This window comes from Ochotona princeps, chromosome 1 (assembly GCF_030435755.1).
Source record: "Ochotona princeps isolate mOchPri1 chromosome 1, mOchPri1.hap1, whole genome shotgun sequence".
Lineage (NCBI taxonomy): Eukaryota > Metazoa > Chordata > Mammalia > Lagomorpha > Ochotonidae > Ochotona > Ochotona princeps.
The window spans coordinates 86,019,978-86,043,322 of NC_080832.1; the positions used below are offsets into that span (position 1 = coordinate 86,019,978).

Consider the following 23,345-nt stretch of genomic DNA (forward strand, 5'->3'; position numbering starts at 1 on the left):
TAGGTGATAGAGGGCTAATTTCCAGAATATACAAAGAACTACAAAACAACCAAAATGTCAAAACAAACAAGCCACTCAAGAAATGGGCACAGGAAATGGGCAGACATTTCACAAAGGAACAAACCTAAATGGCAAACAAGCATATGAAAAAATGCTCAAGCTCCCTGGCAATAAGGGAAATCCAAATGAAGACAACCTTGAGGTACCACCTAACTCCAGTAAGGATGGCACACATATGTAATACCACCAACACTTGCTGGCGAGGATGTAGGGAAAAGGGAACCCTTCTCCACTGCTGGTGGGACTGCAGATTGGTACAGCCTCTATGGGAATCAGTTTGGCGAATACTCAAACAACTGAAAATCAACATGCCATATGATCCAGCAATAGCACTCCTAGGGATATATCCAAAACATCTCCTACTCAAGAAACCAACATGCACGTCAATGTTCATAGCAGCACAATCTACAATCGCAAAAACCTGGAAGCAGCCAAAATGCCCATCAATAGAAGACTGGATAAGGAAGCTATGGTTCATCTACTCTATGGAATACTACTCAGCTATTAAAAAAAACGAAATGCAGTTCTTTGTGGACAAATGGGCCCGACTGGAATCCATCATGCTAAGAGAAATGAACCAATCCCAAAAGGTTAAATACCACATGTTTGCCTTAATCTGAGATGAAAAGATGACAACCTGATAGTACCTGTATATTGTAATATTATTGCAATCTCTAACAACCTGTATCCAATACAATAAGATAATGTGATATAATCTATAAACCAACAATTAATGTCAGAATACTTAAGATCTACATCGAAAACTGTAAAACCTACTATACCCTCAATACGTTATGTTAATCCGTAATGGGGAGGGAGTACAGGGAGGTCTTTCAGGACCATAAAAAGAGTGAGGAAAAAGTACAATATAGCCTATCATGATCAAATATGGTAATTCATAGACAACAGACTCAAAGCAGCACTAAACAATAGTAAAACTACTATACCAATGCATGAGGGGGGAATCAGGTGCGATCCTGACAACCTCTTAACAGGAGGTCATGTGCGTGGAGCAGGGGGGCACTCCAGAGTGGAGCAGGTGGTAAGGAGGAAGCTTGCATCCCAACCATGAAGACTTCCAAACCTTCACCACAAACTATTAATACGAGCAACAAGGACTATATCCCAACTGCCAAGGAGGCCACAGGGAATTGGATGCCCTCGGAGGCCGAGTACTCTGAGGTCACCCACCCCTAACCGGAGCTCCCGCAGGGGATGAAAGAAGTCCAAACACTACCGTGCAGAAACCAACGTCATCGGACAGACAACCAGAAGCCCTGAGCGGTCCGCAGAAACAGAAGAACAATAAACTTCCCTCGGGACCAGGGAGGAGAGCTTTCTCTGGACCGAGCCTGGCTCCACCTCTGGACCCCCACCCTCCCTTGCAATGACCATCAGGATCGCTCCGAAAACCCCTCACAGCAAACAATCATACAAACTAAAAAAAACCTAAAATAAATAGACAAACAACAAAAAGTAGAGCTTGAAATCCGACAGGAAAGAGCTGGCGTGGATTGGCTAATGCCTCGCTGGGTAGGACACAAAGATTAGTCACTCCTTACCATGGTGTTGGGGACTTTCCTGCACACCCCCCCCCCAAAAAAAAATGTTCTGCACCTTAACTGCTGACAGATGTCTTGTTAGAGTTACAAGCCAGTCTAGATTATCCTAAAATCTGCCAAGATCAGCAAAATTATACTTCAACACAACAAATGGCTAAATACTAAAATGAAATAGACACGAGACAGCTGAATGGTACCTTATAGCCATTTTAAGGTATATAGCAGCTGGTCCTGTATATGAACTAAAATTGAAATGTCAATGAGCTAATCATAGGTTGTGGTTAAGAACTTGCTTCTTTTTTTTTTTTTTTTTTTTGTTTTTTTAACATACTGGTTACGCAAAATCTTGTCAATTCCATAATGTTACAAATTGCTGTTAATGTTATATTGAGACTCTTAATTGACTGGGATGATATTCTACCAGCTCTGACTTTGGACCAGAAATGGTCTCCCCAACAAACTGTTCAACCCATCTGGACAATGAGTAGCTGGACTCTATGCTGGGTATATGTTTGCAAGGAAAGAATCTTGATGGAATTTGAACTGTAATACTGCATCAAGGTGGAGGAATCCACCAGGGGGGAGGGGTGTGGGGAGGGGTGTGGGGATTCCCAGAGCCTATGAAACTGTCACATAATGCATAATAATTAATAAAAAAATTAAAAAAAAAAAGAAACAAGTTCATTTTGTAACTAAAATTTTTTTTTTTTCAGAAAGAATGTATTTTATTTATTTGAAAGGCTTACTGGGTGGAGAGAGACAACTTACTGCCCGTTCATGCCCCAAATGGTACAACTGCCTGGGTTGGACCACAATATAGCCTGGTACCCAGAACTTCAACTGGGTCTCCCACATGGGTAGAAGAGGTCCAGGTACTTAGCTTATGCTCTGTTGCCTTTCCAGGGAGATTTAGCAGGAAGATAAGATGCAGGGAGCTTAATCTAGAAAGGGAAGTGGCAGGCCTGGCACTCTTCCCTAGTGGCTAAAGTCCTCGCCTTGAACACACCAGGATCCCATATGGGTGCTGGTTCTAATCCTGGCAGGCCCGCTTCCCATCCAACTCCCTGCTTGTGGCCTGGGAAAGCAGTTGAGAATGATCCGAAGCCTTGGGGCCCTGCACCCATGTGGGAGACCTCCTGGCTTCCGGCTCCTGGCTCCTGGCTCCTGGCTTCAGATTGGCAAAGCTCTGGCCATTGTGGTCACTTGGGGAGGGAATCATGGGATGGAAGATATTTCTCTCCCTCTTCCTCTATGTATTTCTGACTTTGCAATAAAATTAAATAAATCTTAAAAATAAAAAAGAAAGGGAAGTGGCTGGGACTTAGCTCAGTGTTCTGTATGGGATGTCTGTGATGATAGCAGTAGCTTAAGCCATTGACCTACAAAATCCGCTACAATTCTAACATTCTTAGCAAAATTTTTCTATTTTACAATCATTCTAACTCAGCACATAATAGTTGAGACTATTGCCCATATTTTCTCAAAATGAATATTTCAAATTCAACATATTAAATCTTGAAATGTCACAATTCCCACCATGTCCTAAAGTTTGTCTTTAGTTAAGCTGCATTTCTTTATCAACGAGACTTTTTTGGTATTATAGATTTAATAGGACTTTGCGCTCCAAACTCATACAGATGTTGAAACCCTATGGTCTATAAGCTAATAGTTAATGGATGAAGGCTAATGGTTGGTAGGTTAGAGGGGTCTCATGTAGTTAAGGCATGTGAGAGGTGAGCCTGCTGGGCCATTTTAGATTATTGGGGGATTGCCACTGGAAGGTAGCTCTCACCAGAGTGATGGTTATAGAAGCAGCACTTGCTTCCTGTGTCCCTGATTCCTGGCTCACCAGGTGATCATTCCTCTATATCCACTCTGCCATTGCCAGTGTCTACCTGATGCCAGAACAATGGAGCCTCTTGCTGCTGAGCTGTAAGCTTCCCCATGGGAAACCCCAACAATCCTTTTTCTTCCTTGGAAATTCCTTTCAGTAGCTTAAAGTAATGAAAATGCAACTTTTCCCTTGGTAAAGAAAGCAGGGTGCTGATTTGCATTTCAGTGCAAACTCTTTGCTTAGAGCAACTGCTGCAGAATATTTTTGTGTTATTTCAGCTGCAGCATAGAAGCACTCTCACACAAGAATTGAACTGTTATCCATACTTGTGGACAATATAATCACTCAAACTTCCCTACAGGTCAGAGCTAGTTATGAATCTTAGAAATGCTAAAGAAAAAACTCTTTAACATCAACTGTTGCATGTGTACCAATGAACTGCAACATCAATATTACGTGTGTGCTAATGCCCACTTATTTATACTTTGAGTTGGTATTAGCTGGTTTTGCATATGTCAAACAATGCAATCATTGATAAGTCATGCCAAGCAGGTATCTTTGATCTATCATTCACTATATTATTAGTGTTTCAGCAACTGGATGCTTGCATTTTAGTCTCAGCAATCAAGGTAAACATTTTGTAAGACAGCTCCAAAACACTAACATTGAAATATGAATTACTGAAAAATTTACTTCCATTGGACTTTAGAAATTTATCTTTTGACTCTATGTTTGAGAGCAGGAGGGGCGAGGAGGGAGAAGGTGAAGATGGGGGAGCTCCCAGACGGTTTCCTCACCACATGGCTACAGCAGCCAGGGGTTGGCCAGGCCAACGCCAGGAGTCCGAAACTTCAATCCAGGTGTCCTTTGTGACTGTGAGGGACTCAAGTACATGAGCTATTACCTGCTGAATCTTGAGATATGCAACAGGAATGAACTGGAATTGAGAGCATAGATGGGATTTGAACCCAGGTACTCTGACAAAGGCTTCAAACACCTCAATTTGCAGTTTTACATCAACTGTCTATATCTCAATAAATTTTTAATTTGATGCTCATTCTATCAAAAATTCGTTTGGTTTTAAACTTATTTAAATGTTGTTACCTTTAATGGTATCATTGCTTCAATAACAAGTACATTGCTGCAAATATTGTGTCAAAATTTAATGTTCTACCATCAATTAACTAAGCTCAGTATATGAGACTTTATAATTACTAGCAAGATTAGTATCAATTCCTTTGGACTTAATATCTTTTGACTCACTCCCAAAAGTATCATATAATGATTGTGTTAAAAAACATACTGAACCTTTTTTTGTCATTAGTTACGATTAAAAAACATATTTTCTCTAACCTGATTAAAAGTAAAAATAATTTAAAAACTTTTATAAAAACAAATAATTAGATTTCTTAGACATCTGCAGATGCAGTAGAGTCTCATTTTACAGTATTACCTATTATTCTGCTATTCATGACTCAGAAGCAATGAGCCACAGCTGTGACTTTCCATGGGCCTTCAAGAAGTCAATGACTCACCTTCGCTTGCTCGATTTGGTGACACCAATGGTTACACACTTAGTTGTTGTTTTTTAAATAAGAGTTTCTATACATATATTTTCAATTTCTGTGCTGAGCCAGTTCTTGTAAGTTTTCTCAGGCAACACAGTTGAATATTACCAACTAGTATGTCATGGTTGTGAAAATTAAGTAATCTCTTTTTTGGGGGGTAAAATCTTAATTGTGCCACTTCCTTTCAGATCCTTATAACTTAAAACTTTAAGTAAACAAGAGTTTTTTTTTTTTATTATTTTTATAGCAAATTTTAGGGGTAGAGTTTTGGTGAAGTGGTTAAAACATGGTTGAGGGTTGGGAAGCTTACATTTTCTATCAGAGTGCCCAGGTTTTACTTCTGGCTCTCTTTGCAATCTGCTTCCTACTAATGCATGTTTTGGGACCAGCAAATCATTGTTGAACTGCAAGAGTCCCTGCTTCCTATAGGAAACCCTGGATTGTCTGTTGGGGCCCTTATTTTGGCCTGGCATAATCCTGGCTGTTGTGGATATTTGCAGAGTAAACTGGCAGATGGAAGATGTCTGCGTTTCTCTTACTCCTTAAGTAAAATGAAAATAAAGAAAGGAAAATGCATTACAACTAAAGATAAAAGAAGGAAAGCAAATGCCACATTAGATGTTAGGAAAACACAGATTAAATAGAATCCACTTGTCCTTTTTTTTTTTTTTCTACATTAACTGGTCCTCACAGGGGTTTAGAGCCACAATGACATCACAGCCATGTGCTACTGGCTGACTCTTCTCCAATTCATTAACCATCAGTCTTAGTAATGATTTAGCCAATTCTAAAGTGATGATGCTGACATTTATGTAATAGAATTAAATTGAAGTTGATTAGTAAAAATCATTCTAAGTCACAGAATATTTCACAAGAATGTCCTAGTTTTATATATTAGGGAAGTCTATAAGATTTTTAAAGTATGATCTCCAACAGTAAAATGACCCGAAAAAGTTTTGTAGATGTGCTCATGTTTCTAATTTTTTTCATGCTGGAAAATGTGCCTAATTATTGGAAATAATGTGGAAAAGCAAAACATATTTGTTTTCAGGAAAATCTATTACTGGTAATTAGATTTGAAATTGAATAACAAGATTTAAAGAAACACTAAGAATATGGATCAGGAGGAGGATAATTATGTTTTAAGTCCTAAGAATAAAAGACTAAAACTGAAAGCTCAATTCCATGAAATACTGAAGGGAATTTACCAGTCTTGCTTTTTGCTTCAGTTTTTCTTATACTAGAAAACCACCAATGGAAGTACATTAGACACACTCAAGTAATGCCTTTTTCACAAAAATAACAGAATAGTGTACAGTTTTAACATGAAATTAGATGCATAACTTCTTTTGAAATAGTAATTTTTGTGTCATCCTTATTTTACATTGAGAAGGTTTTATTTCTATGGCAATGACTCCAAAGTAATACACCATATTTGTTTCCAGCATCTCCCATTGAAAGAGATATTTAAGCCCATAGTAAGTTAACAGTAAAGAATGCAAATATTTATAAGTATAACCAGGGCAGGCAGGACTATTTACATGATAAACCATTTCCTTGGCACTTCCAAGCTTGTGAATAATACTTAATTAGCATGCTTTAAAATCTGTATATCATATAAGAAAAAGAATAAATGGCAGTTTGCAGAATGTGTGTAGAATTAGAGTTGTAAAAAATGAAAATTGCCAGAAGCAATAAAGATAAGAACAATTTAATCTCCACAATATTTTATCCTGACATCATTATGCTAAAGCAACAAAACAGAGTTATACAAGAAGTTAGAGAGTTATGTCCTAGCAAAATGGATTTGTAAAACAAAATAAATGAATTCAGATAAATGGCTGATAACAGAAACGGCCTTCCAAGAGATTACAAATGATTAATAAAGGAAAGTAAATGTATACGGAAAAGGCAAAACCTAAATGCTTAGATTATTACTATTGTATGAAGAATCTAGCAAAACTCTTTAGAGGCATTTTTAGCTCTTTTTCCCTTCCAATGTTTCACTTCCCCTACCTTCTTTTTAGTTTGGATTCCTATATTTTTATAATGTTTTCTCCTTTACCTGACTGACCTGGGCTTGTCATTCATGAAGCAGAAAAATAATCCCCTTTCTCAATACTTGCTACACTTGCAAGACTGGTGAAAGGTTGCTTCAGCCCTTGCATGGCACAGACTCTTGGAAACTGGGCTTCTTCAGGGTTGGGCACATGTAATAGTGAGCAGAGCCACAACTTGGCATGTCAGCAACCCATGTGGGCAACAGTTCATCCACTCCAGTTCCGATCCAGCTCTGTTCTAATGGCCTGGGAAAAGGAGCAGAAAATGGCCCAAGTGTTTGTACCCCTGCTACCCCAGAGGGAGACCTGAAGAAATGCCAAGCTCCTGACTTCAGCCTGGCTCAGCCCTGGTCATGGAAGTTATGTGGGGGAGTGAAGCAGTAGTTGGGAGATCTTTCTCTCTGCTTTTCTCACAGTGGCTCTGACTTCCAAAAATAAGGGAGGGAGGGAGGGAGGAAGAAAAGGAAGGAAGGAAAAAACTGGGTTTCATCTTTGAGGCATTTCCAAACAACTGGCCACTATTTTCACTCTCTCCAAACTTTTCTCATAGTTTTTTGTTTCTCTATATATCTAACTTATGTGTTCACCCCTCCTCCCCACTGTGCCTACACTGTGCCTACGCCAATTTTCAAGGTTCTACAGTCAGTTTTTACAGTGAGTCTCTCTTGAACAGGATACGCACTCTGGTGACTTTCATTATTACCCATAAAGGGATGGCTTCCTAAGAATAAACTCACAAGCTCAACGCAGGCTTTAAGAGACCGGTACACTCTAAATTGCAGGTCCTTTCCATGGCTTTAATGCTAATGCTGTAAGGTCCCAACTTTAAACCCAATCTTCTCCAAAATAACATTCTCTTCCAACACTTTGGATAAAGTTTCTATGAGCATTTCAGATATGATAAATCAGTAATCAAGTCTGATAGTAAATACACTGTTTCATCTTTCTGTTCATTCACTATCCTCAGTATCTATTCCATTTGGTATTTTCTCTTATTTTTAAAAGTGTGCCGAGTTTGCTCATTAATTTTTCTTGATTACACTAAAAGGATGATTCTGTTGCCTACTTTAACACAAATGTTCTTTCTCCCTATTTTTCCCATGGTGAGATTAATATTATCAAAACTTTTATTTTTAGCACATATTCACTTCTGTTTGGCGATTTTATATAGCTAATGTAAGGATTGTGTTGGGGTTGGCATTGTGGTATATAGAGTTAAGCCGCCTACAACACCAGCATCCATATTGGTAGTACTTTGAGTCCCTGCTGCTCTACTTCTTTTTTTTTTTTTTTTTATTGTTAAACATTGGCTATTTTATTAAACCAGGTATTGGCAACTCACAACAGATGTGGTATTATGCTACAGTTAAAAGGATGGGTACAGAGACATATTCATTATTTGGGATTTAACTTCATGGACAGGATTCCATCTGCCTGTAATCCAGTGTAGGATATGCAAAATCCAAGAATAACGTTTTACACTAACTTTGTCCTCACCAGCACAACATTCAAATATTAGAATTCTTGAGTAGCTTTTGAGCACTAGTTCTTTTTTTTAACATATATTTTTATTGCATTTCCTTTTTTTAAAAAACTAATTACATTGCATTATGTGATACATTTTTTTATGCACTGGGATTCCCCCCACCCCTCTCAAAACCCTCTCCCCACGGTGGATTGCTCCACCTTGTTGCATTTCCATAGTTCAAATTCAGTTGACATTCTTTCATTGGAGGTATTTACCAATCATAAAGTCCAGCATCTTATTGTCCTGGTAAGTTCAATGGTTTCTTGGTGAGACCATCTCTGGTCTGAAGGTAGAGCCGGCAGAGTATCATCCCAATCAATTAAAAGTCCTGATCCAACTCCTTATTAGTGTGCCTGGGAAAGCAATGGAAGATGGTCCAAGTCCTTGGACTCCGGCACCCACTTTGGAGACCTGGAAGAAGCTCTTGGGCCCTAGTTTCTGGCTCCTGGCTTCAGATTGGCCCATTCTGCCCATTCTTATCATTTTGGGAGTGATTCAGTGGATGGAACACCACCTTCTCTGTTTCTCCTCCTCTCCCTGTAACTCTACCTTTCAAATAAGTAAAATAAATCCTTTTAGATAAAAGGACTGTATTTTGGTCCTTCAATGGTATGGATAACTCCCACCTGCACCTTTGTGCAGCAGCTTACTTAGTCTGCAGAGGCTACCCTGTATGGAGATAACTATGAAGTTAACATACTTCTCCGTACCAGTTGGGGCATGTCTATTCACTTACATTGTAATAGGACAAATTGTCTGAAGCTGCTGAGATGCTGTGTGGGTCAGGATGAGAATGTATTTCTCCTGAAGCTACTTTTTGATCTGCATCTCTCCCTGTCTCCTCCTGCTTTCCTTGCTCTATCACAGGTCTGTGAATCATTGGTACAGTAATTCCACTGTGGGCTCTGCTTTTAGGGAAATCTAATTCAAGCCAACATTCATAGTACCTTACACAAAATAGGCTCTCAATGTTTCTTGAATAAATAAATAGGCTTTCAGATTTCTTGTTTTAATGTAAACATTATTGAATAAATACACTAGATATGGAAATGTTTTTGGTAAAGCTGTGCAACATGTAATAAAATGTATAAAATGACAGCTTTCTGTGACAAGATGAAATGCCTAGATTTTCCCCCCAGTGATATTTTGCTCTTTTCACTACATTTTCTAAGGTTAATTTTCTTAAGGTGGCATTATCATTGAATGCATGTAAGTTATATGTGTTTATATTATTAAATTTCATGTGCATTCAAGTCATTAAACGTATTTTAGATATTCTTCAGCTAGCCTTTTTGGCTTACAAAGAAGTATTATTCATATCTCTTATTTCAGCTCGTTATTAGGAATTTCAAAGCCATAAACCATATGTTACATGTGCTACAGTGTAGTGATAACATCATATGATGATATATTGTGGCAAATTTAAAAAAACATGATGGGTAAAGCATTCACATACATGTATCTATTTATATGGAACACATATACAAACATCAGATGAATGCAGAGTACATTGATAGCCTTCATAAAATATCTAAATAAAAGTTTAATGTCTTACTTGGAAAATTAAGAAAAATAGACTCTGAAATATTGCTACATAATTATGCTGAAAAACACAGAAACGGGTGTATGTATAAAGGGAATTTTCTAAGTTAAAATTGTTTCATTACATTTATTTTATAATAGTTGCTCTCCTCAGATAATTATATCTCTTGTAAAATACAACTGAAGAGGCATAAGACTAAAGTTGTGTATGAAGAACCATACTTAAGTAATGATATAGGGGAACTCAGTGAGGATAGAGGGAATTGGGGAGGGAATAGGGAAATCCAATGACCTATGGAACTGTATCATAAAATAATAATAATAATAAGAAGTAGTAAGAAAAAAAAACAACTAAAGTTGTGTTGAAAATTCTTTACCATATTAGTGAAGGTAATTCAAAACTGTAGTTTTATATATGCAAGGTCTTGATCATTTATTGGAAAAATAATTTTGTGGTTTTCAAAGTCATTAGGCCACAAAACATTTCAGGTTCCAAATGTTTGGCATCTCTGAAAGTTTATATGCTTATTTTTCCTACACTGATTAATACCTAGTATTATAGTAAATACTATAATTTACCTAGTAAATAATTATGGATTTTGGCAGCCACCCACCCATACTCACTGTATCCCAAATGATAAATAACTTTTTACATGACATTTACAATCGTAAATTTACGAAATAGCTACTAGCATGTTCAATGTGGTGTTCCAAATAAAGATAATGACACAAAAATATCAGCACATTGTCACTTTGGCAGGAAGTGTCTTCTCTCCATCTGCTTTAAGGGATTCTGTGGCTCAGGAGGTAATATTCATAAGACTGTTTCATAGAACACCTGTCACCAGAGAGCATCCAAAGTGCTTCTGGCTTAATCCCTTAATATACTCGAGGGCTAAATTGTGATAAAACAAATCAATTTACATTAGAATCTTGAGTGATTTGCCTGAGCTCACAAATCCATCCAATCCCACAGCTGTAAAAACGATACTTCTGATTCCTATCCTTTGTTCCCCATTGATGAGGTAATTCTAGTTTCTAACCATTAGCAAAGGATAGGTAAATCACGATAACTGAATGTGCAGACCTTGAGGCATGTGGAGACCACACACAGACACACAAAATCAACTCTGCTCATTATGGATTTCACTGGGCTTGTCCCTTTTGAGGTTTGTGTGCTGGAAACTTGGTCCCTTATAAGGTGGTGTTGACATGGTGGAACCTTTAAAAGGTGGCATCTCATGCAAATGGAGTAATGCTATCCCCTGGGAGTGAATGAAGTCTTCTGGGACTCAGGTGCTGGGAGAATGAGGTATTCCAAGGGAGCCTCATGTCATCTTGGAATCTCTCTCATACGTGCACTGCAAACTAGCACTGCATAGCACATTTCACAAGGTCCTCAAAAGTGCCAATCAGATACCAGTGTCATGCTCTAGAACTTTCATAACTGTGAGCTAAATTTAGTTTTTTCATTGTAGCCCACCCCTCTGGTATTCTGTGGTAGTGACACAAAAAAGGGAATACCACCACAATTTTTCTCTTATGGGGTGTGGTCTTAATTAAAACACTAAAATGGATTTTAAAGTCAGTGTTTTGGTTAAACTATCAACATTTTTTATTTTTCAAAGAACTGATGCAAATTCAGATTTTTGGCATGGAATGACAAAATTGATAGCAGTTGTTTCTTAACAAGAATAACAAAAGGAATAAACAGTCCTGCGGCTTTGGAGAATGGCCAGATTTTGGGGGCAGGGGTCAGCTTTCTTATTTGGAAGGCTAGAATGACATGAAGTTTCCCTTCCCAGTTAACACAAAAATGTGATAATCTGATCTTCCTGATATGCCAGTGCTATCACTGGGCCCATCCCTTCAGATGTCTCTGACACTTTTGGCCTCATGAGCTGGTACCTCCGTGGGATGATGTGCTTCTTTCATAGCAGAGAATAGCTCTTGGGCCAATTCAGGTAAATAAATAAGCCATTCAGAGTCACAGGTGTCTTTGAAAAAAAAATAGGAATATTTCTTCTTTACTAATCCAAGTCACTGAAAATTCATACTTATTTTGTTACAGAATAAATAGTCTCAATTGACCTTCATCAGATGCATGCAAGCATTGCAGGTCATTGTGGCTTCACTATCTATGCGAATTTTATTGGAATGAAATAATTAGTTATAATGTTATTTTTCTCCACTGACAGCCTTCCCAGGGCATGTGCTGTCTCTTTTGCTTCAAGCGCACAGCAGAGACCGCTAATTAAACCAAAGTTTACCACAAGAGAGCATAGGCCTGCTGTCATTAACTGGTTGTGATATTTAACTGTAAGGGATGGCACTGTGTCTCTCTTTTTCATTTAATTGGACTGAGTTAGGAACTGTCTCCCAACATTTTGTTCTTCTGAATTATCTTTCCCACCCTTGATAGAGTGTGCACAAAATTTGAGGATTCTTATCCTCACTACAAAATTGCACTCTTGTGGATATTTATTTGACACTCACATAAATGAACTCCTTTCATGTCTTCTGCATCTATGCCTTTACTTTGGCAACTGTGTATGATCCATCTTTGAGAGACATCAAACATTTGAAATCTGCCATACTGCTCATCAAACAGGAATGCAGGGATAAATGTAGATTTGTTCATATGTGTATATACCACAACTGCTTGAGACTTGAACGGGATATACAATTTCCCATTTATCCATCTACGAATACCAGGTAATATTAAAGATATTATCTTTTATACTGTCTTAAGGTGATCCTCAAGGAGATATCCTGAGATAATGTTGCAGGAAGTAAATGTAAAAAATGTCACCTAAATGTCAGAAAGTTTGTAACAAATGCAGTAAATATCAATGACTAAGTGTATAGTCCATAACCTCTTACATTCGTATTTCCATATTCATTCATAGATATCAGAAATAATATACTATTTTTGATATTATTGTTTTACCTAGAGTTAAAACTGTCACTTTAAACTTTTTTTTCACTTTTATTGTTAGTGATACAATTTCTCAGTACAAGAACATCAGCTATTGTTCTAATGAGTAAACAGAATTGTGGATGCATTCATGTGCATTTATAGGTAAGCACCAGTTTGATCCATAAAGATGAAATGACAATTTTATATCTCCTTTTGATTTTATGTGAAACTAATCAAATTACTTCCGGAGACTAAAGACTCATCAGTATTCATTATTTTCTCCATAAGATTCTTCCCCTAAATCCAAGTCCACATCAGGACATGAACTGCAGAAACACATCGTGGCTTCCACTGGGCCCTGAAGTCTCTTTATTGGGACATTAAGGTCACCCTCATAGTAGTGAAATTAGCACTTTGGTATAAATAAAAAGTAAAAAGAAATATATTTTTTCCACTATACTGTGAGGTGGGTTTGACCTGTTTTATTGGCTTGCTGTATTCTATAAAGCTGCCATTGAACATACCTGGGCCATAACAGCGTGATTTCACTTGAAATATATACCCAGCCCCATAAAGACAAAACAGTGTAAGGAACATTTTGCTCAATAAGTCCTACAGTATGTGCTGGCTTTCTTGAAGCAATGACTTTGATGTCTTTTTTTTCCTAATGGGATCAGTGTAACCTAGAAATCATAACATAACTTGTGCTGTAAAGCATATAAAACAGTTCTGAAACAAACAAGCCTAAAGAAAAATATAATATTTTACCATGCAAGTCCTGGTAAATTTATTTAGGATCAGCACAATTTATGCAGAAGACAAATATTGAGGTCCAAGCTACTCTATCATAATGGTATCAATCTTTAGCTCTGCATTTTGAAGGAAGAGAAAATAAATGACACTATGCCTTAAGATTTCTACCAAAAATTTTATCACGCTGTAAAAACACTGAACCTCATGAAGCTCCTAGGTTATCAGAATATGAGCAAAGTTGTCAGTTTAAAAATACTCTAGTCAAATTTAAATAAAGTGGGCTTAGTGAAGTAGCAGTCAAAAATGGTTATTTTATCTTAGGTTTTTTATAAAAAGAGTTATTTTATTTATTTTTTTCCAAAAGGTAGATTGAATTTATGGAGAGAAGGAGAGACAGAAAGAAAGATCTCCCCCAAATGGCCACAGTGACCTGAGCTGAGCTGATCTGAAGCCAGGAGCTTCTTCAAGTTCTCCCATGTGGGTGAAGGTTCCCAGGGCTTAGGGCCATCCCAAATGATTTCCCAAGACATAAGCAAGGTGGTGAATGGGAAGGAAATAGCCAGGACATAAAGTGGTGCCCATATGAGATCCTGGTGCTTGCAAGGTGAGGATTTAGCCATTGAGCCATCCAGTCAGGCCCTAATCTTAGATTCTTGATCAACTACATATTCTCCTCAGATATTAAGCTAATGATTTTCCTAAAATTGATTGTTATATTTTTATTAAATACATTATGTCTAGGAGTAAAGATCTGTATGGTCCCACATGTGTGATCAAAATATAAGAGTAGGGCCCAGCATGGTGGCCTAGCGGCTAAAGTCCTTGCCTGGAATGCACCAGGATCCCAAATGGGCACTGGTTCTAACCTTGGCAGCCCTGTTTCCCATTCAACTCCCTGCTGTGGCCTTGGAAAGCAGTCGAGGATGGCCAAACTTGGGACCCTACACCCACATGGGAGACCCGGGAGAGGCTCCTGTCTCCAGGCTTTGGATTAGCTGAGCTCCAGCCATGGCAGCCACTTGGGGAATGAATCATCGGACAGACTTTCCTCTCTCTTCTCCTCTCTGTATATCTGACTTTCCAAAAAAAAAAAAAAAAAAGATAAATCCTTAAATATATAGATATATATGCACTCACATATATACTTGTACGTATATATATGAGTATTCTTCACAATGGGTCAAGAAAAAGAATTTCAAATTTATGGCTTTTTCCAGCTATTGTTTTCTATTGCAAATGTCAATGAATAGAAAATTACTGTTCTTAGCTTTCAGAAGCTATGTATGCCTGTATACCCTAACACACACACACACACACACACACACACATTGAGTTGGCTTTATATGTCTAAAAGCTGAGCTATACCTAACTTTTCAGCCAAGAAGAAGGTTCTCAAATGGTTCAGACATAAATATTTAAGAATGTTCATTTGTTAAATTAATTTTGACCTGTTCAAGTAGCTTATGAAGTGGAACAAGTCACAGAAAATATTTAGAAATACTCACTTGTAAACTTAGATAATGTAATGGTACCTGTTATGGTTATCCTTTGATAAGCATGGTATTTATGGAAGAGAAGTAGTAGTAATGATAAACTATGGCTAATAGTTTCTACACAATTCTATTACATTCTTTAGTTTCTGACATCTTACTCATTATAGGAGATAAAAACAAAAAATTATCTGAACTATGCAAATTTGTAAATGGGCTAAACTTCAATAAAATAGTGGTTAAACTTCCATGTTTGAATAACTTGCTCCATATTTTTTCATGCTATGAAAAAAATGTTTACTTTATTCCTTAATCTACCTCTTCCAAATGTAAACATTGATAGAGTAGAATTTCAATTTGATGAATTATTATTTCCTAAAAGCCTCATGTGAATATTTTTTTTCATAAATCTAGGAGCTATTCCTCTGAAAAGCAACATTCAAATGCTTAAGAAAAAAGAGTATTTCCAATAAAATGCTATTCGGGACTCAAATTTGGCAGGTGGAAATTAACAAGTATTTATATTCTTATTCTGTTGTTTAATAAGGCAACTGCATAGCAACAGCATGAGCAAAGGTTTGACTTGGCAGAATTTTTTATGAAAACAAAACACTGGATCATTTAATTGGCCACAGGTCAGTACAAGTCAACAGTGAGAAACCAGACAAAGCATCACTGGCTCCGCCTTAAACTGCACTAGAAGCACACTGTTGCTGGTACAGGTCATGCTTGCTCCATATTAACCTGCTCTAAATAAGACCACATATGTCCAGCTCCATTTCTGAGTAGGAACACCACCTGTTGGGGTTGGGGTAGGGGGAAGTGTCAGGCATCTGTATATCATAAAAAAGGTAACAGACCTGTGATTTTGCTAATCCAAGCTTAACCCTGGTAAAATACACAATGTGACCCTAGACATCTGAAGGACTCTGATGTATTTAAACAAAGACACTCATTTGCTAAAAAAGACAAATTAGGAATAGTAATTAGCAATGCTTACAAACTCATTTGGAGTTACTGTAGGGGGACAATAAGAGAGGACATGTGGTCCAGAATCAGAAGCCTAATTTTAGCAGGCATCCACACCCCTTTATCATAGAATCCTCATATGTAAACAGCAGAAAATGATCATACCTGTCCTGGTTAACTCAGACTCTTTCTCAACAATTACATGCGAAAGTACCCACACATATTCTGAGACTTTAAAATAATTTTAAACATAATAAGGTCCCCACTGTTCAAGATGAGTCATCACTGAGCAGCAAGAACTCCTTTTACCAGCACAGTCGGAGACTCAGCTGGACCACAGTCCATGATTATTGTTGTCTACTCAATTGAAACAGCAAAGAATTCACTTTGTGCCTGTTTTATCTCAGTAATGGAAGCACATTTGTGAAGAATCACTAACGTCATTAATTTAATTTGCTAAAGAGTGCAGTTAATGTCCACAATCTTCAGAGAATTGATGAATGGTGTTGAACTTCCATGAAGATACTCATCAACTTATCTCAAAAAAAAAAAAAAACTGAAAATATGCTCTAGATCAAATTAAGGCTAATTCATTTTACCCAAACAATAGCTCTGCACTTGTGCTGCCAATTATGAGAACACATAGAATATCCTGGATTGTAAAACTGTTGAAATCTCAAATCTTAAATTTCAGCCTTTGGATACCTGATACTATCCATATGTCTAACTGCTTGCTACATTGTGCTTACATTTCTATCAAGGTTTGAAAACTAAATAACCTCTTAGTAATGCCTACCAGTTGTTTCAAGTTTACTTACCCTCTGACCTTCTTTTCCTGGTGGCCCTTGAGGGCCTTGCATACCCAGGGAACTCTGTGAAGAAAACAAGACACATGTTAGTAGACTGTTTCAAGTGTAGCTGCTTCACCACAAACATTGTAAAACTAATATTAATTAAGCCCAACTTTTAAAATAATTTGATTAATGATGATTTTCACTTTTGTGATCTATCTTTATAACTTCAGAGAAAAACAAAAAAAAAAAGCAATTCCAAACCAGGTATGACATGAAATATTTACTCCTAGTGAATTACAGAAGTGAAACCACACTACAAGAAGACATCATAAACAAATGGCAACAATATTTGTAAGAGAAAAAGGTCTTTGTGTATATAGACTAAAGAAAACTACATTTTTGGTGGAGAGGAGCTTTATTATTGTCTTCTAAGAAAACACACTGATTTATAACACTTGACCTTTAGCATCATGAAAGTCATTGAAAGCCTTTTCAAAGCACTGTCAAGTGGTATGGAAAGTGGTCATTTTTTTCATTTTCTAAAACTGTCTAGGAACCCCTAAGTGTCGTTAACTTGGAAGTCAAGTCTCCTGGCACAGGAATTCCAAGACATCTAAGTGTGGAGGATTTCAGGCTTATTTTTTTTCTTCAGTCCACATTTGTTTAGCAATATCTCATATACCTGTGCGCATGGGATCTTTGAAGTCAATGATTCCCAGATTCCTAAGCCCAGTTTATCCTCTGAGATGCATGCTGGACTGTTGCCCCTCAGTTACTGCATGGGCATATCAAACACTGACCTCAGGATCATCTCTCCAAACTGGGTGCTCCCCAGCAGTCCCCACTCAATAAACTTTTTAAAAGATCCATATTATTCTAAAAATGGTTTTTACTTTGTTTTTTCTTTTTTATTATTATTTTATTTTGATAATCTTTTTTTTTTTAAGATTTATTCATTTTATTACAGCCAGATATACAGAGAGGAGGAGAGACAGAGAGGAAGATCTTCCATCCGATGATTCACTCCCCAAGTGAGCCGCAACGGGCCGGTACGCGCCAATCCGATGCCGGGACCAGGAACCTCTTCCGGGTCTCTCACGCGGGTGCAGTGTCCCAATGCATTGGGCCGTCCTCGACTGCTTTCCCAGGCCACAAGCAGGGAGCTGGATGGGAAGTGGAGCAGCCGGGATTAGAACCGGCGCCCATATAGGATCCCGGGGCTTTCAAGGTGAGGACTTTAGCCGCTAGGCCACGCCGCCGGGCCCTATTTTGATAATCTTTACATAGTTGATTAGGGCACAAAGGGTCAAGGGCTACAGGAAAGTGGGTAAGACCATTGTTTCCATGTTACTATTTTTTTCTAGATCTTGGGTAAGAGAATAAAGGGAGATGCCCCACCCAGCCTCCCACCCCAATGTACAGCATGCTCTCAAGATCCTGCTCAAGTGGTTTTGATAGACCAATACTTCTGAATTGCTGCCAATCTTGCCATTCCAAGCATGATGAAATCTCCCCAGAATCCACTGGCTGACACAGTCTACCTTAGAGTCTCCAGATTTTCACTGCCAACACATGGCTGGGGTAGATGTTGATCTGTTCTGTCCTCCATCCTGTTGTGGTACCAAGGGTCCTCTGCAGGTTCCAATCGACTGCCATATTCTCCTTGAGCACTTGGAATTGCTGTCTACTGTTCCATCTGAGCCTCTAAAGAGGCTCAGCTTTGACATTTGCACTCCATGGTCAGACCATGGAACCTCTACTTCTCTTCATGGTTGGGGTTCTGAGATCAGCAATTCAGTTGGAGGGATCCTCAAAGAAGCTTAATCTGGGTGATCCCAGACCTTATTCCTGTGTGTGCCTAGCAGTACAAGGTCCAACAGAGTCTGTCGCCCCAATGAGCTTATGCATATGTTGGTGGCTGCAATACTCAATAAATTCATGCAGCACCCTGCTGGTGCTATCACCAGAAGTCCAGAAGTCATTCCTCATCCTCTTCTCTCAATATAGCCTCACACTAGGTTACCCAATGTGTTTGATCTCCAAAGTGTATTTGGATCCACTATTTCTCTGTATCCCTCCTGTGCCTTATGCTCACTTCCTGATTCTTCCCAGGAATACCCTGTTTTGTCTTACATTACCCCGTTTTTGTCTGCAAAGTACTTAACACAAATTCATTTAAATGATGACTCATGTAACATTGACCTATCAATGAAAATGATTCACACTGGAAAGTCAATACACTTTAATTAAACTTACCCCAAAAGTAGAGGCTTTAAAGATTTTCTAAATATTTATAATGAACCTATTATATATTAAATGACTCTGATGGTTTGGAATAATCTAGTAGTTTGAAAATATCATGGTACATGTTAAAATAAGTCTGAATCAATCTTAACTTCAGAAGGAATATTTTGTCATTCAATTTAAAAATGATGAGCATTTTTACAATATGTTTTAAGAGTCATGGCTCCCTTTAAATCAAAATACCAGATGTGCTTATGATGATTGTTATCACAAAACACATTTTTACTTTTTATAAAAATAAGTGCTAGTATCTTTTACATAATGTTGTCATATGTTTCATTTAAAATTATTTTTACCTACCTTAATGGTAGAGATTTTTTCATTTATTGCTTTACTCCCCCAAATGCTTACATCCGCAAGGGTTAGCACAGCACAAACCCAGGACCAACAAATTTCATCCGGATCTCCCATGTGGGTGGCAGAGGCCCAAGCATTTTAACCATCACCTGCTGCCTTCACAACTCCTTAGCAGAACGCTGGATTGGAAATGCAGGAGCCAGGCATTCTGATCTGCACACAAGTACCCAACTGGGGCTCAAACCAGAATGTGGCACAGTCTTACCTCTTCATGTATTTTTACTTTGAATAAATAGACATTTTAAGTTTTCAATCCGACAGTTTTAACTTCAGTAAAGTCAGAATGCAGTATTAACTATTATTAACTAACTTTCAACAATCATTATCATAATTCTGCATGTGTTAATTCTCAGTGTTCCTCAGTTCTTTGCCTTCTCCACAAAAGATGAAAAAAACTATCTGGTTCACGTTCCTGCCTTTTGTTTATTTTTGGAAGAATTTATTATTTCGGCACATACATAGAGATAATGTTTCATTGATTTGGACAGGAACATCACAGGAAATGAAAGAGTAATCAGTACTATTTGTAGTTCTTTAAAAAAGAAAATTATCAAATGATAAATAATCAAGAAAAGTTGGCTAATTATATAGATTTTACTATGATAAGTTTCTAATGTGTATAAGAAAAATAAATGTCAAAATCCAAATATTTCAAAGTATTAATTATAATTATAGAAAATTGTACCATTTTTAACAATGCTGACAGAATTTGGGCTCCAGATGAAACTTTTCCCTTTCATTATTAGGAAAACCATTATTACCTTTTGAATAGTTAGACTAATGTATAACATTTTTGATATTCATTCAAATGCTGATAATTTCTTGACAATTTTTAAACATGAATTATCAAAACATATAGACATCAAACATAATCAAGATAGTATGCTTAATTCTGATAGACACTGGAGCAAAAAGTCTACTCCTTCTACCAGTTGAAGTTGTTCTATAGCAAAAGTCAACCTAAGTTAAGAGTGTTAAATCTGATTTGGTATGTATTCAACAGAGAGTAAAATTTTGTTGCAAAGTCAAAGTAATAAGGAAAGGCACCAACTCTCCTCCATAAACCTATAATTCATGTCCCCTTTTTCTTTTGCCAAGTCTGAGATTAGCTAAGTGATGGAAAATTTGGAAGTCCTTTTTTTTAAAAATTTTATTTGAGAGGAAAGAGACTAGAGTGGGAGGAGGGAAGAGAGGAACAGAGAGAGGAAAAGAGGAACAGAGAACGGGGAGAGAGGGGGAGAAGGGTAGAGCGGAGAGGAAGGGAAAGAGAAAGAGAGAGATCTCAATCTTCCACTGCTATTTCATTTCCAAATGGCTACAATAGTTAAGGCTGGGCCAGGTTGAAGCCAGGAGGAGTTCTGGGTCTCGCACATGGGTGCAGGGTCCCAAGGCTTTGGGCTGTCCTTGGCTGCTTTCCCAAGCCACAAGCAGGGAGCTGAATGGGAAGCAGAGCAGCTGGGATTAGAACCAGTGTCCATTTGGGATCCTGGTGTGTTCAAGGCGAAGACCTTAGCGGCTAGGCCACGGCGCCAGGCCCTGTGATCACCTTTTAATCCCAGCCATTTTCCTAATATCCTAATATCTGTCTTTATTAAATATTAGTTGTGAATTACCACTAAGAAAAATAATTTTAATATTATCATCAGTAAAACACTGATCAGAAAAAAATTTTTTCACAAATTAAAAAGTTAAAATTTGGGGATGCTCATTTACTGTTATCCAGATCACTACTTTCATTTAGTAAAGGCAAGCAACAGATTTATTACTTACTAGGAACATTAGAGATTTTATGTCAGCTCCAGTTTATCTGATTTAACCTTGGACAGAGCTCAGTAGCTGTATTAGCTCTCTTTTCACAAGTCTTTGCTATTCCGGCTTTGGGAAGGGCATATGTGTGCACTTTACGTATCCTCCATCGCTTGTAGGTTATAGAGGAAGGCAGCTCTTTTTTTTATGTTCTATCACATTTCTTGACAGAACTCAATGAAACTTGTGAAACAATTATGGGTTTTGGCATCAAGAAACAGGCTTCATTTTAATTTTTAAAAATTAGGATTTAAATACAGTATTGAAAAATTTTCAGTATTATCTGTTTCCTCAGTGTGAAATGGCTATTCCACTCTCTGGTGTCCAAGAATAAAATCACATTATGGCTCATTTACAAATTATTTAAAAAATGTGTTACATGTCTGTTACAGAAACTATTCATATTTTCATTACTTATTATACAAATTTATATATTTTTCTAGTTACAGAATCTTAATATTTTCATAGTCTGTGTACTTTTAAATGTAATTTTCTAAGAATATCTATCCATTTTTTTTTCTATTTTCCTCTGACTTTGCTATAAGAGGTGCCCATTAGGGCATTTCTAAAAATTTATAAATGTACAGGTTTCTCACTTTCTTGAATGAGAAGCTTGAGAACATATTTAGGGTATTCACTATATACACATCTATCTGTGTCTATGTAGGCATTCATTGTTCTGTTTTTGAAAGTGGGATTCTGAATATCAAAAATGTTGATGAAGAATGGAATTTATAAGGCTGCTACTTCTTTTGGTTGGGACTGAAATATGCAAAACACCTCTAAGCCAGCTAAAGCATTCTATGTTCCAGTGAATAGCCATTACCATGTGTTACTTTTCACACGGCTCTCTCTGGACAATCTGCTGACTATTTAAGACAAACAAGAGCTTATCTTCATGGAAGCCATGTAAATATTTAACTGAGAAATTACTTAGAATTAACTGGTTCAGAACAGGATTTTGAAGTGTTTAGCAAACACAGCAGATGTTTAGTAGAGTTAATAGGGTAGATTAATTGCATTTGAACACATTTTCATTGGTGAAAAGAGGCAAGAAACCTTCGTAAGTTCTCAATAAAGGAAAGGAGCTGCAATTAAAAAACAAAAAAGAAAATTTCATGTTAAAGTATTATTTGCACTCTCTTGCCAGGGTTGCTGCGGTACATATGATACCTAAAACCCACTTCAACAAAACTGTCATGTAAGTGTATTTTAAGTGTTATGATTATGGGTTTAGAGAATGCTTCACAGACCTGAAGTGTAAGATTAAGAGACTCTGCATAAATTCTTTAAATATTGCTAGGGGGTGCCTGTGTTTCAAATAAAAGTTTATCTGTCTTTACGGGATATTTCAGGTCTTTAATATGAAAGAGTAGGAACAAATTTTTATGTTGGGGACATCAGTGAAGTTGTTTTGTCGGCATATTTTGTTCTCTTGAAAATGAACAATGACAGGCAATAGGTTTTACAATGGCTAAAGTAAAAGTAGTAAACATCCAATAGACATCTGGTGGAGTCACAGGAAGTGATTTTCATGTCAGCTGTGAGAACTGGAATGTAGGAATGCTTGCACTAACAATTAAGGAACGACCAGTTTTCTGTTATTACATGAATTACTGTGACATTCACAGGAATTTTCCGTACAGTGTCTAAGTATTCACTTAGGGGATTCTATGCTTATATAAAAAGCCAATTATTGTATTATAAGTAGTTTTCAATAAATAATAAAAAGTAGATGTATTGAAGTAAATACAAGACTCTTCTATATATTAAAAATAAACTTTAAAACTTTCTCAGT

At 37.2% G+C, this 23,345-nt stretch overlaps 1 protein-coding gene across 1 annotated transcript in view; it reads right to left on the reverse strand.

Annotated features, from left to right (window-relative positions):
- COL19A1 (collagen type XIX alpha 1 chain) overlaps positions 1 to 23,345 on the reverse strand; it is a 341,639-nt gene that overhangs the window by 141,915 nt on the left and 176,379 nt on the right. Inside the window, exon 14 of the mRNA XM_058669675.1 lies at positions 17,105 to 17,158. Within this exon, the coding sequence (XP_058525658.1) occupies positions 17,105 to 17,158 (54 nt within the window). The remainder of the gene's footprint in view (positions 1 to 17,104; positions 17,159 to 23,345) is intronic.